Source organism: Stegodyphus dumicola, chromosome 10, assembly GCF_044657685.1.
Source record: "Stegodyphus dumicola isolate Sdum_Otavi_A_Nest chromosome 10, ASM4465768v1".
NCBI classification, from domain to species: domain Eukaryota; kingdom Metazoa; phylum Arthropoda; class Arachnida; order Araneae; family Eresidae; genus Stegodyphus; species Stegodyphus dumicola.
The window spans coordinates 107,602,983-107,618,619 of record NC_140777.1 but is presented as its reverse complement, the minus strand read 5'-3'; the positions used below and the strand labels follow the sequence as shown (position 1 = coordinate 107,618,619).

Below are 15,637 nucleotides of genomic sequence, written 5' to 3'. Positions count from 1 at the left end.
GTTGGAGACGGCCGCTGCAGACAGACGATTACGTAACGGTTCGGCGAAGGTCAACAGAAGGAGCGCCGCATCTGTTTGGACTATTTTTTATTATTCTTATTTTTTTCTTTAACTGCGAACTAAGCGGGAAAATTCCCTTTTCACTCAGTTATATGTACGCACTAGTTAAAGTAATGTAACGTTTTCAGCTTCTGTGAGATATCCATATTAAATCTTTATATTAATAATCCCTGCTGTGATTATTGAATTTGTAACCTGCACGTTGTAGCCCTGTGAGTTGCAACATAGTAAATTTGGCATCCGCTACTTTATATTTTTAATAAAATATGGATATAAAAGTTTTGAAAGCAAAACGAAAGTCGCTGAGAACAGCTTTTACGGTATGCTGCAACGATATAGCTCAGAAGATCGAAAACAAAAGTTTTAATAAGTGACGAAGTCAGGACGTTGTTTCGGCAGATTCAAGACAAATTCTCACGTTTGGAAACAACTCAAGAAGAAGTTTCGAATTTGTTGCTGAGTGATGATGCCCTTCAAGATGAATATTCTGAAGATTTTTTGAAAGCAGAAGAATACCGTGACAAGTTCTGCTTGATCTGTTCGCTGTTAGAAAATGCAAAGAAGGCAAATTCGGAACAACCGAGCAAAAAAGGAAATTCAAGCTTCCGAAACTTGAATTGCGAAAATTTAGTGGAGAACCGAAAGACTTTCTTGCTTTTTGGTCCCAGTTTGAGAAAATTCACAACGACCTCTCCATTGTCGATGAAGATAAATTTCAATATCTTTTACAATGTGTGGTAACAGATTCTAAAGCGTCAAGACTCGTAACCAGTTTTCCGCCAACTAAAGAAAACTATTCAAAGGTGATCGCACAACTTAAAGAACGCTTCGGGAGAGATGAACTTTTGGTTCAGATTTATGTACGGGATCTACTTTCCATAGTAATGAAAAATGCTACTGGTAGGATTAAAGTAGGTTTAGCTGAACTTTATGATTTACTTGAGAGCAAGCTTATGGCGCTGGACAGCCTCGGTAGAACTAAGAAAAAATTTGCAGAATTTTTAGAGTCACTTGTTGAGTCCTGTTTACCAGAGACTGTTCTTCGTGCGTGGGAAAGAAGTCGGTCCATAGAAGATACTGCGTTACAGCAAGATAGTGCGCGTTCGTTGGATAAACTTTTGTGCTTTCTTCGAAATGAAGTGCAAAGTGAGGAAATGGGAAACGCTCGTACCGGGTTGGGAGCTTCACGTTCTGCACATTCGCGTCCTCATTGTGATGATCCGGGTTGCTCTACAGCTGCTGCCTTGGTAAATGTTCAAGACAATACAGGTAGGCGAAATTTACGTTGTATTTTTTGTGAGAAATCCCACAATTCTGCCGAATGTTTTTCTGCTCGCAAAATGTCTTTAAAAGACAAACGAAAACTTTTGGTGCAAAAGCGCGCCTGTTTTCGCTGCCTACGAGTTGGACATAGTTCACGGGCATGCAAAAATAAAGTTAAATGTTTAACATGTGATAGATTTCACTATACCATTATGTGCTCAAATGGGGAACCTGTAAAGCCAAATGAAACGGACAGTACTGTTATTTCAAGTAATGCATTGTCTAATCAGTCAACTGTTAATGAAAATGTGTATTTGCAAACACTTGTTTTAAAAATAGTATTTGAGGGTAGACAACTTACAGTTCGTACGATTTTGGACAGTGGTTCTCAGAAATCTTATCTTTCAGAAAGGGTTATCGCGTTTTTGCAACTGCGTCCTAAATCGAAACAAACCATTATACATGATTTGTTTGGGGGGAGAGAGACAAGTCCTCATTCCCATTTAGTGTTTGATGTTAATTTAAGAAATTTTGAGGGCACTTATGACCATAACTTTGAAGTATTTTCTCAGAACAAAATATGTGGATGTGTTCCAAAAGTAGTTGATCCCAATACCCTAAAAGAATTAAAAGAAAGAAATATTACCTTGTCTGATTTGCAAGCTAAGGAATATGACATTGAATTGCTTTTAGGAGCAGATGCCATTGGGGACATTATTACTGGCAGTTCTCTGAAACTGAACTCTGGTGTAACTGTAGTTGGGACTAAATTCGGATACACTGTGATTGGTAAAGTAAATAGCTTATCTAAAGAACCTACTTCAGCTGCTATTCCAGCATTACTACAAAATAATTTGTGTAATAATGTAGTTTCGTTGCATTATGCTAATCTTAGCGTAACTGAACTCTGGAATTTAGATGCCATTGGCACAACAGATCCATCTGAAGATGTTAAACGTAAACTTGCTGACTCTGACACCGTTAAGCAATTTAAAGAGAATTTAAATGTTCTTCCTGATGGCCGATACGAATTGCCACTACCCTTTAAATCTGAAATTCTGTTACCGAACAATAAGTCTATGACTTTTAAAAGGCATCAAAGAATGTGTCACCGAATTAATGAGGAAAATCAGTTAGATGAATATAAGGTAGTTTTTAGAGGAATGGGAAGACCTTAAAGTAATAGAAAAGGTTCCTGAAACTGAAATTGATAATTTGAGTTATTATTTGCCCCACAGACCTGTTATAAAGCATACTAGCCAGACAATGAAGGTAAGGTCGGTGTTCGACGCTTCAGTCCGAGAGAGAAATCAGCCATCCCTTAACGACTGTTTAGATAGAGGGCCGAATTTAATTGAACTCATACCTGATATAATTGACAGGTTTAGATTGTATTCTGTTGGTTTATCATCGGATATAGAAAAAGCATTTCTTCAGCTGAGTATTATCCCAGAACACAGAGATTATTTGAGGTTTTTTCTTCCCACTCTTGAAGAACTTATGATTTACAGACACTGCAGAGTGGTGTTCGGCGTTTGTTCGTCTCCGTTCCAACTCTCTGCATCGATAGAGCATCTCTTGGATAATTCCCCTGCTGAGTTTAATGATGTGACCCAAAAATTAAAGCATTCGTTTTATGTTGACAATTGTGTCACTGGGGTTCAGGATATCAAACAGCAAGAAAATTTTATAGTTAAGGCTACAGAAATAATGACTCGGGGATGCTTTAACCTACGGAGTTGGGAAAGTAATGTTTCAGGTCACTGTATTTCCCGTAGTTCAGGTATAACTTTTCTTCTTGGAATTTTATGGGATTTGGATAACGATACATTAAAATATAATCTTAACTATTCAATGGATAATGAGATAAGTAAACGTAATATTTTGGCTATGGTACATAAAATTTTTGATCCGCAGGGTTTTTTGAGTCCAACTACCTTGTTACCTAAGTTACTATTACAGGGAGCTTGGACTATGAAATTAAAATGGGGTGATCCCTTGCCAGAAAACATTAAGAAAACTTTTCAGAAATGGCAGGAGGAAATTAAATATCTTGGGGAAACTAATATTCCACGATATGTAGAGAGAAATGAGAATTCAGCGTTACATCTATTCGTTGACGCATGTAAGACTTCCTATGGTGCATGTGTCTACATTAGAACTGTAACGCCCATGGGAGTCAAAATTCTGTTGATCAGAGCCAAATCCAGGGAAGCGCCGTTAAAACCTCTGACAATAGCCCGGTTAGAATTGATGACCTGTTGCAGTGGCGCGAGATTGGTTCAGTTAGTATACTCCGCCTTAGATTTTCCCGATTTGAAAATTATTGCATAGAGTGACTCTATGGTAGTACTCTGGGGGATTATGAACTGTGGTGATTGGTCAGTTGTCTATGCAAATAGAGTAAAAGAAATAAACAGTTTGATTCCTTCTCAGTGCTGGCGCCATGTACCACGTGATTTAAACCCGGCAGATATACTTTCAAGAGGCAGTTCCCCTCGTTCATTTTCAGATTCTCTTTGGTGGGAGAGTCCATCCTGGCTCCTGGAACCTAATAACAACTGGCCACCAGACCGTTTGGCTTACGAGACCTCTGAGGTAGAACGAGAAAAAAGGAAAGTTAGATTATGTAACCTTAATTCAGTTGAAGAGGAATTACCTTGGTATGCAATTAGGTTTTCGAATTTTCAATCCATCATTCGATTAGTCGCATGGATATTGCGGTTTGTGAAAAACGCAATGAGTAAACGTGCATTTCGAGAGACTGGAGATTTAACCTCTCATGAGATGGAACATGCAGAAAAAACTCTTATAAAAATTGTACAAAATAAGTATTTTCCCTCTGCCGACTCTATTACCAATATGAGTGTCATCTCAGATAAAGAGGGTATAAAAAGGGTGAAAACGCGCATTACAGAGCGATCAGACGACCCTGAATTTATTTGTCCAATTATTTTACCAGACCGGTGTATATTCACCCAGCGTCTGATAGAATATTATCATTTACAAAATTGTCACGCTGGAGCCCAAATATTACTTGGAATATTAAGGGAGCGATTTTGGATAGTGAGGGGCAGAAGAGCGGTCAGGAAAGTCGTAAAAAGTTGTGTAAGATGCAATCGATACAAGGCCAAGTCTCCCGGTTGCGAGCCGGTGTCGCTACCAGGCGATCGTGTCTATGACGCAGCGGTGTTCGAGGTAGTAGGAATTGATTTGGCAGGACCCTTGTATGTGAAGGGAGGTGAAAAAGTTTGGATTGTTTTGTTCACATGTGCAATATATAGAGCCGTTCATTTGGAATTGACTTCCTCATTGTCTACCGACGCATTCTTGTTGTCATTGAGACGATTCGTAGCCAGAAAAGAGAGGCCGAGAATAATTTATTCCGACAAAGAACGGGACTAATTTCAGAGGAGCGCAAAGAGAACTTAGTAACATCGATCGGGAAAAAATTTTGAGGCAAACGGCTATACAACGTATAATATGGAAGTTTAATCCTCCCACAGCCGCTTGGTGGCTGGTGGAAGAGGTTAGTTCGTGTAGTAAAGGAATTGTTGAGAAGGACTCTCGGTAACGCGGTTCTTACAACCGAGGAGTTATACACAGTATTGTGCGACTGCGAGTCAATAATTAACTCTAGATCTCTTACGTATGTGTCGGAAAATCCGGATGATTTAATCCCACTTTCCCCAGCCATGTTTCTCATCGAGAATTGTAGCTTAGGTGTTCCTGATGTTGATTTCTGCGATTCGAAAGGTCTTCGAAAAAGGGCTAGACATCGCCAAAAACTGCTTAATGATTTAAGACATAGATTTAGGAAAGAATATTTAGGCCTTCTGGTTCAAAATAAGAAGGATCCGTCGTCAGAGCTGCGGTTGGGTGAAATTGTCCTAATAGGAGATGACATCAAAAAACGGATGCATTGGCCTTTAGCTAAGGTCATTCGACTAATTCCTGGGAAAGATGGCAAGGTGAGAACTGTAGAACTGAAGACTCAAGCTGGTACGCTGCTTCGTCCCATTCAGCGAGTCTTTCCATTGGAAGTGCAATTAACGGACAAACCCACTGATCCCATATATGATAACTCTTTTACTAATCCTATTTCTTCTCTTTCTAGTGATCAGCATTCAGATTCTAATGATTCTTCAAATGACTGTAGTAACATCCTGCAAGGTGCTAAAGTGTCAAGATTTGGACGTGTGATCAAGGTGCCTCAGAAATTGGATCTCTTCGACCAGGTACCGTATGTCTTTGAGCCAACCTGAAGTCGACTCAAAGAGGGGGAGAATGTTGGAGACGGCCGCTGCAGACAAACGATTACGTAACGGTTCGGCGAAGGTCAACAGAAGGAGCGCCGCATCTGTTTGGACTATTTTTTATTATTCTTATTTTTTTCTTTAACTGCGAACTAAGCGGGGAAGTTCCCTTTTCACTCAGTTATATGTATGCACTAGTTAAAGTAATGTAACGTTTTCAGCTTCTGTGAGATATCCATATTAAATCTTTATATTAATAATCCCTGCTGTGATTATTGAATTTGTAACCTGCACGTTGTAGCCCTGTGAGTTGCAACAATATTATAAACTACAAAAATAAAAGTGGAATTATGAAAAAAAAATATGTAGATCTGCTTTTTGGGGATATTTAAATTTCTTGCTTTGTATAAAAACATTCTGGGCTATAATTCGTTACAATTCAGCTTGGATGTGTGAGTGTACTGAAGGTATATTAAGCTTTATACAAATTATGCTAGATGATTTCTAATCTTTCTAAACTATCCGTTTTAGCATTTTAAAAGTAAAGTATAATCACTATATTTAACCATTATTAATTCTGTTGATATCACTTTGTGTGTTGTTCAGAAACACAATTTCAGTAGGATCCAAAAGTAAGAATTTGCGATAAATATCTTCCTGTTGGAACTATGTCATAATATATACATTCTTTTACCTGTGGTAATATATGTAATGCTCTTAAGTTTTTTGCTACTTCTTATTTATTTAAGATTTTCTGAATAATTAGGTAGATATCATACAGTTTACCTCTGCCGTGTTAATGGTAGCTTTGAATAAATATTCCATGTGTTAATTTTGCATTCTTCTCTAGAAATAACACAGTTCTAGTCAGAACTCTGCATGATTAATTACATGCACAGAGAGCTACTGATTCTGTGGATTCTGGATGAATAAATATATTCTTTCTATTAATAAATAAGAAAATACATTATTACCTTATTTTGTAAATGATTAATTAGGTGTAAATAAAAAGTTGTATATAGTAGAAAAACTTTGTTAATTTGAATTTTAATAACCACAGTTGACTAAATAACTCCTCTCAAAGTGAGTTTCTTTCTTGTATCTGATATGCAATAACGTTTTTGTAACTTTGGACATTCTCTTCCGAAATTCATTTAATACTCCTAATTCATCGCGGCAACCTACCCAGTCACGTACACATTTCCTTTTCTTCTTCTTTTTTTTCCCCCTCGCAAGAGCTGAAATTAATTCGTTTGAAACTGCTTCCCAGACTTCAAGCGCTGCAGCCAAAGAACATCTATGTATGTTCAATGCATATTCTTTCCTGCAACTGCCACGTTGGTATCCATTTCGTAAACAAACGGAGGCGAGTTGTCAGTCCACTCTGACAGACAGACAGACAGACAAAGTAGACAGATGTCTTGTTTTGCACCCGCTAAGTCTTTCTGCACCGATGGGCGAAAAATCAAGCATAGGTGCGAAGGAAAGGTATATAGAAAGAGGGGCAATTTTGTATTTGAGGAGAGTAAAAAGGAACTTCGTACATCTTGTACGAGTTCAAAAGGCCAGGAAGAAAAGATGGGACAAAATAAAATTTAAACTAAATGGCTCAAAAATAATAGAGGGAAAAAAAAAGGGCCTATAGAAAGAAAAGGAAAAGAAGTAGAAAATATCCTAAAAATACGATTGTGTCCATGAGTGTAGTTAAAAGGGGAAGAATTTGTCTTCATTTACAATAAATAGTGTCTCACAGGTGTGTGTGTGTGTGGTGAGTGTGTTTGGTAATGGTGAATAGATGTGTTACTGGAAAAAAAAATATTGACGGTGTTAAAATGCTTCGTATCAAGGTATTTAGCACGGAAAACAAAGTAACAAGTATGCTTGCATCCTGAGATATCAACAAAAGTCATCAAACAAAAGTATATATTAATTTAACTAAAGTAACTTATGCTATTTTCGTTCCCAACATTTTCATACATTTTTCAAAAAACAGCAGCAGACAAACAACATAGAACATATACAATACAAGACCACAACCGCACACACACACACAAAAAAAAAGATATATATATATATATATATATATATATGTATATATATATATATATGTGTGTGTGTGTGTAAATTACTGAGTATATGTATTAAAAACACAAATTAAACATAGTGTTTATTAATTTAACTATCATAATTTATTACAAGATTAATTATTTTACTATCATAATTTATTACAAGATTAATTATTTTACTACCATAATTTATTACTAGTTAATTAATGCTAGTATAACACAATGAGGCACACTGTTATTTATATAAGCTCATAGTTCTAAGAATTTATTTAAGGCAGTGAAGAATAAACCATCCCTTACATAGGGACATTTAACAGATAGCAAGGAACAGTATGAGAAAAAAATCGGTGAGGTGTAATATTACTTAAAGGCGAAAATATATTTAAGCGATCTAAAAAAAGAGAATCCAGAAGATCCGAGAGGGAAATAGCGCGATGGCCTGAGTCCCCAAATTTCCCTCTCACGAGAATCCTCAAATAAGATAAGGGGGCTTTGTAAGTGGTGACAGACGTGAACTGATAACGTTGGCGTCTGTTTGGAATTGATTCACAAAGGAAGCCACAAGCAATGAGCAATTTCAAGTATTTTTTAATGCTAAAAACTGATGAAAAGTTAAAATTTATTGATTTAAAGGCACTTATTTATAGAAATTTGATTTGGTTTAGATGAAAGAAAAGTACTTATCTTAAAATTCCAGGCTTTCGTCCTCACATTGTCCGCTGTTTTATTCTTGTCAACATCGGAACGGAAATTCTTTGGAAACATATAGGTTTTGTAGAAAAAACACTATTTCAAAGTAATCACCAAGGAGAAAGGATTTTTTTTCACTTTTTTACGGAGCGCTGTGAACGTGCAGCCGCTTGCCTCGGTGATCGCAGCTATCGCTAAGGCCAGGAAGAAAATCGTCCACTCTGATTGGTGTAAACAATCTATCAGAGTACAGGTCCGTTCACTCGGTTCGAAAAGCCCGGACGAGCGGCTCGCTACGAGCTGTTCTGACAGATGTAAACTGGACTAAAGACCAGTTTACATCTGTCAGAATTATCTTACTTTTGAAACTATAAATACTATAAATAGCATGATAGTTACCGGAAACACCGCCAAAGGCGGGTTTCCTTAATGAGTTTTTCTTGATCACTTTTACGACCACACGGTTGATACTGGGGTTCGTTCCCAAGAGAACGGGAAGTTCTCTAAGGACACATGTTACAGGTTAAGCAATTTATTTATTTTAATATACACACGTTAGCGTTATGCAAGGTCTGTAGAAGAAGTGTAGTCTTTTATAGACCTTTAGCTTTATGTAAGTACACAACGATATTTTATTAATATACCCTGTAAGTGCTAACAATATTTAATTTCAGTTTATTTTTCTAAAAGGAATGTTATTAAAATTTGTGTATTAGAATGTAGAATATTCAGTTCTGTTAAATATAGTTGTCTGGCGAATGGGAGGGGGATATAGTTAAAAATTTTATCAACGGAGAGCACTGTACTTAAGCTAATTATACATGCAAATCATAATAATATGCTAATTACGTTACATGCATATTAGACATTAGACGTATACTAAAAATTTGAGGTACATGTAGTTCCCGTCATTCTACATCTGAGAAGCTCATCATGACTCCGTCAATGAAGTACCGGGTTCTACTTGTGAATCTTTTTTACAAGAAAGATGAATGTGTATTAACTGCTCTAAAGACATTTCGGGCATTAATGGCTATAAGACGAATCTCTGATCCAATGTCTGAACAATCTGTGGAAGAAGATTCATAAATTCGAAAAGACCGATTCATTTGCGGTGAGATCTTGCAGGGGGAGGAAAGTAATTGCTTCAACGTCACTGGAAGATGTGATTATAATATTGTATATTACAAGCAGTAGTATGGGAATGTGCAGTGCAAGGAGAATTGCTCGATTTTTAAACATATATATCAGCACGGTTTATAAAGGCTTTTTGAAATATCTTGCATAATGCTATCCATTCAAAATTACACAAGTTTCAGGAGTTGCTTCTTGCTGACCTCCCAATACGACATTGTTTTGGCCCTAGAAATTCTTACTGGCATGGAAATAGATAATGGATGGCCATGGGACTTTTGTGGATAGATGAAATTCATTTCCATATCCAAGATTCTATCAATATTCAGAATTGCAGAATATAGGCAATAGATAAGCCATTCCCACTGCATTAAATGCCTCTTAATTCTGAAAAGGTTAATATATGGTGCTAGTTTACAAAAGCGTTTACAATTGGCCATTCTTGTACGAAAAGATGGGCCTGTTAACTCCGCCGTCCATGGCAAACGCAATGAATCTCTTTTGTACAACCAGATAATTTCAGCATTTAAACAGTGTGCGTATGTCACTCGCACAAATTTCATGCAAGATGACGCTCCTCTGCACACTGCAAAAGAAGTGCAGCGGCTGCTGACTATCCCTTTTGCGATGGAATAAATAAAGGACTGAAAAATTCAGTCGAATAATTGTTTTCTGGTAATCGATATTGCGCCGTCATATAATCGTAATGTTATCAACTGTTTATGGAAAAGATAAATAGGACGATTATCAAACATCCTCCTCATTCACGAGATTTGGCACCTGCAAGTAAACAAATTCGTGATATTTATTATGCCAAGGCAGTATAAAATGCATGTTTCTGTCAAGTAATGTATGTGGGGATTTTAAACGATGAACAAATTAATTAACAAAAGACATTTTAATTAGACAAGCGATTATTACATAAATTTAACATTTAAGAGAATTAAACAAGTAATGATTCGTCAAAGTTCTTTTTGAACAGAACCAGCGTCTCTGCTTTCACGTCAATCGTCTATCATCTCAAAACGGTAATTTTCCTAATTTTTGCTTGGCGCCTTCGCAGCTCGTAGAGAGAATGACGTCACGGCATCTGGTTTTCATCACAGCTCCAAGCGATCGGCACTACATTTCGGCCATCCGAGGGTGGACTGGCCCTCCAGGACACTGCAAAATACAAAAAAAAAAAAAAAAAAAAAAAAAAAAAAAAAAAAAAAAAACAAAGCAACAAGCAAGAATATACAATAACAGAAATAAGTGTTCGTGAAAAATTTTAAGGTGCCGTCCATTTCTTGAGGAATTCGGCACATGTGGTGGTGCATATGGGCCCCTCATGGCATCCTTCCTTTATTACGTCATAGGTGTTGCCACCCTTAACTTTCGTGATCTTATAAGGTCCAAAATACTTCGCTCTTAATTTTAAGTGTGGTCCGAATTGAGTCCTTTTGATTGCCACTAAGTCACCAACTTTGTACGGCTGTGCTTGTCTTCTTTTGGCATTATATGTCTTTTTATTTTCCTGTTGGACTTGGAAAATTTGCCTCTTGGCTTGCTTTCGTAATTCTTCTCTTTGAGACTCGAATTGAGATTGAAACTCACTTTCTATCAGTTCTTTGAGCTGATCGGTGCCCTTACTGTTCATTTTAGTACCGAAGAGTAATTCGAACGGAGTGGTGTTAATGCTTCTTTGATATGTTGAGTTAAGCGTTCTCTGAACTTCGTGTGTATGTTTATATGGTTTTTTTAAGGACAGTTTCGCTAATACTGATATAATGACTTGGTTGATTCGTTCGACTTGTCCATTTGCTCTCGGCAGGCCTGTGGTGATTAGATGATGTTTAATATCTTCTTTAGCACAGTAGTCAGAAAACTTACTGGATCTGAAAGCCATTCCTCTATCAGAAATAATCTGACAAGGGCTTCCAAAAATGGCCTTCTGATTCTCTAACTTCGCTATCACCTCGGCTGAGGTCGTAGATTTTGTTGGATAAATCCAAGTAAATTTAGTAAAGGCGTCGACCACTACTAATATGTGCTTGTAGTTTTTATGGGTACTTTCCAGAGGGCCCAAGTGATCGATATGGTAGGTATGCAATGGAATGTCCTCTTTGAATCGCGGATGTAAAAATCCTTCCTTTTTCCCAGCTTTACGATTTATTAAGATGCAATGAACACAATTCGCGATAACGTTTTCTATCTTCTTCCGAAGTTTGGGAATAAAATAGTATTCATCCAAGTGTTTCTCTGTATGTTTGATACCGGTGTGCCCTTTCTCGTGAGCATCTTTTATGATTTCAGTCTGCATACTTTCCGGTACGACTATCAGTTCTTTACCGTCAATAAACTTGTATAGTACGCCATTTCTATTACAATAATTTTCATAACTTGAGGTTTTCAATAATTCCTTAATGGTTTTTATTTCAGTGTCATTTTCTTGAGCAAGTTTTAATTTAGGCAAGATATTTTCAACAGAAATACATAAGACGTTTACAGGAGCTCTACTTAGAGCATCTACATGTGGCATTCTAACACCTTTACGATGCTCTATAACATAATCGAATTCCTGTAACAACAGAGCCCAACGAGCAACACGCGTCGCTAAATCTCTTTTTTCCATCGTCCGTTGAAATGCTGAACAGTCCGTCACTATCTTAAATGAAATTCCCAAAAGGTGAACACGGAACCTTTTCAGTGCTTCTACGATCGCGAGGACCTCCAACTCGTAACTTGAGTACTTTTTCTCTGCATCAGAGGTTTTCCTACTCATAAAATAAGTGGGGTGAAAACTGCTATCACCTGGAGGTTTCTGCATTAGAATAGCCCCATATCCTTCTATACTGGCGTCTGTGTGTAGTTCGGTTTCATAATTAGGGTTATAAATTGCAAGTACAGGCTTCTCAGCTAGCGCTGATTTCAAACGATTGAATGCGATCTTTTGTTCTTCACCGAATTCGAACTTATTACCCTTTTTTAGCAGGTCGCTAAGTGGCTTGGCAATTATAGAGTATTTATTAATAAATTTTCTGAAATATCCTGTCAGCCCAAGAAAACTTTGGATCTGTTTTAAATTAGATGGTTCAGGGAAATTTATAACAGCTTGCGTCTTCAAAGTGGATGGGAAAATTTTACCCTCTTCTATGACATGACCTAAAAAGTCAATTCGTTTCTTTAAGAATTGCGATTTTTTAAAATTTATTTCCAATCCGTATTCACTCGCTAGATTTAAAACTTGACTCAGCCTCTCGATTCCCTCTTCGTATGAGGTGGACAAAATGATGATATCGTCCATGTACGGCAAAACGATGCCATCGTTAACTAACGGTCGGAAAATGGTATTTATGAATCTCTGGAATACAGCTGGTGAGTTACAGAGTCCAAACGGCACTTTCAAAAACTGGTACTGTCCTTCATGCGTAACAAATGATGTGTACTTCCGACTTTCCTTTTCGACGTCCACGTGAAAAAAGCCATTTTTGAGATCAATAGTGCTGAAAATACGTGCTTCTTGAAGGCGGTCTAGGATATCCTCAATCAGGGGAAGGGGAAATCTATCCTTTACGACAACTTTGTTTAAACGACGATAATCAACGCAAACTCTTGGTGTCCCGTCTTTCTTTTTAACGATGACCAATGGGCTGGAATATTCCGAAGAACTCTGTTCTATAATTCCTGACTTTAGCCATTCGGATATTTGGGTTTCAACAATTTTCTTTTCCGCAAACGGTAATCTACCCGGTTGATGCGATACTGGTTCGTTATTTTTAACGAAAATTTTTAACTGTATGTCCGTAGATTTGGTCTTACATGGCATATAGTTCGAAACTAACTGTTGAACAGTCTCTTTAAAGTCGTTTGGAACACTAGGTGCAATGTTTATTTCTTCTTCGTTACTAGATAGGTCAACAGGTAAAACAGATATAATATTTACTTTCTCTACACTCTGTGACTTACTTTTTATGGTAACCCCATTTTCATTTATTAATATTTCACCTTTTAATATTACGTTTAAGCCTAAAATGGCTTCATGTGTCATTACATTGTTGTCTACAACACAAATATCTGCAGTACACTGGAAATCATTAATTTTAATATTACCTTTAAAGAAACCTAGAGGTTTTACTTGACATTTACCGAACCCACTCAGCGTTGAACTTACGTGCACGAGGCCTTCGATATTCAGTTTATCAAAAGTCGATCTACATAACAAAGTAGTTTGACTTCCTGTGTCTATTAACGCGGTTACATATACATCATTAATTTTTACTTCTTTGGTCAACTTCGAGACTACATCAATATTCACGGTTGATACTTCTGGTTTCGAATTCGTATTTGAGCATTCGAAACTTCGGTGCCCAAATTCTTTACATTTAAAACACTTGACTCCCTTATCTTTATGAACACATTGATTGGAAATATGACCGCTTTCACCGCAGTTGAAACAGGTTGTATTACGTTTAATTTCAGGAATTGTTCCTCGAATTTCGGTTACGTTACGCTTTGTTTGGTTAACAGAATTTTTTGAGTCATATTTATGCCTAGATTCAATTTTTTGTTTACTTTCAAATTTTGTTTTAGACGTTCGCGACTTTTCTTCATCATCACATATCTGTTGATAAAGCTTCAATTTGTTCTTAAAATCAGTTAATGTTTGTGACCCATACAAGCAAGATTTTTTAAACGCGGAGCCTGGTATACCATCTATAACATATCGTATTAAAGCAACATCTTCAATTTAACCATTTTTAGCAATTCTTTTCATATTAAAAAAAACTCATCAAATGTTTCATTGCTCTTCATTTTTTGTTTTGATAATAACTCATGCAGTTCGGCCGAATTGCAGTTGGACCGGAATTCATTAAGAATAGCATTCTTAAAAATTTGCCATGAGTTCAACTTTGGTTCACTAAGAACAAATTGTTTTGCTTTGCCTGTCATCAGGCGTTTAGCAAAAATCAGTTTTTGTAAATCATTTAACTGAAGAATGGTAGCTGCATCTTCAAAACTTTCGACCCAACTACTGACATTTTCATGGCTTTGGCCATCAAATTGAGCAACAAAAGATTTGAGATCTTCAATAGTAACATTTATACTACAGTTATGAAATACATTCGACTTGTTTTCAATTGTACTAAGAATATTATCATTAGTACATTGGGAAGGAAGTTGTCTCACTGTGGCACCAGAATTGTTTCTTAGTTTCGTTTCATCTCGAACATTATCATCTACTTCATTTTTATCCCCACCATCCACACCCTCTAAATCACTTTCGTTTTCACTTTCTTCTAAAATTACATTATTTTTAAGCAATTCTAAATTATTCAGATAAGAAACAATTCGGGTTGCTAAGTCATCTTGTGTGCCAGAGCTATCAATGCATAAAACATTGGCAATGGAAATTAATTCATAAGCCTGAAAATCTTGTTTGATTTTTTCGAGTTAAGTTCTTTACTATTCTCTGCTAAAGAGAAACCACTAAATTGTCTTAACCTTTTTCGATTATTTCTGTCGCCCACATCGTTAAATATTATTTTGTGTAATAATTTTATATTATGCGCTTTTTCACTTTTCAGGACATCTTCCATTCCCGGCACATCAATTAGAAACATAGTTAATAAAATTGAGAAAATCACTCACTTCATATAATGGTAATCCACGATGTTCCTGGCTCTATAATCCGGAAACAGAAACGAAACAAATTACTTCCATACCATCCAATGGATCACAAATGGTGTCGACAAAAGGCGAGTAGAAACAGGTTATGTCCGATGGATTTTTGGCCACAATTCACGTCTTGACACTTGACATCCAGTATTATTAAAATTAATTCCAGTCTTTAATAGAGCCGCACACTATTTACTCACTATTACGCAGTTTCAGTTCAGGTAAATCAGCATACATTCCTAGGAGTTTGATGAGGTTTTTGTTCGAAACATAGTTGATTATACATCGTAAAACAGTCCAGCACAGCAACAGTTATTCTTCAAAACCGGTAGTAATCCAGGAAAGCAGGTAAAACTACAGTTCATTCGAGTGCTGAAGTGCTATCCCACTTCTGAGAAAATTTTTGTGGGGGTTTTAAACGATGAACAAATTAATTAACGAAAGACATTTTAATTAGACAAGCGATTATTACATAAATTTAACATTTAAGAGAATTAAACAAGTTCTTTT

The 15,637-nt window shown here is 36.6% G+C and overlaps 1 protein-coding gene across 1 annotated transcript; it reads left to right on the top strand.

Annotated features, from left to right (window-relative positions):
• The first annotated feature begins 219 nt into the window (after positions 1 to 219).
• Positions 220 to 5,916, top strand: LOC146995061 (uncharacterized). Its single transcript, XM_085826089.1, has 2 exons — positions 220 to 1,329; positions 5,441 to 5,916. The coding sequence occupies exons 1-2, from the start codon at positions 945 to 947 to the stop codon at positions 5,524 to 5,526; spliced, it is 471 nt and encodes a 156-aa protein (XP_085682215.1). The 5' UTR covers positions 220 to 944; the 3' UTR covers positions 5,527 to 5,916.
• The last annotated feature ends 9,721 nt before the right edge of the window (positions 5,917 to 15,637 follow it).

Excerpts from the sequence above, each read along its gene's own strand:
- LOC146995061 (XM_085826089.1), top strand. The coding sequence starts at position 945 with ATGAAAAATGCTACTGGTAGGATTAAAGTAGGTTTAGCTGAACTTTAT. Across the intron at positions 1,330-5,440 it reads AAATGTTCAAGACAATACAG|TGATCAGCATTCAGATTCTA; the intron begins GTAGGCGAAATT and ends TTCTCTTTCTAG.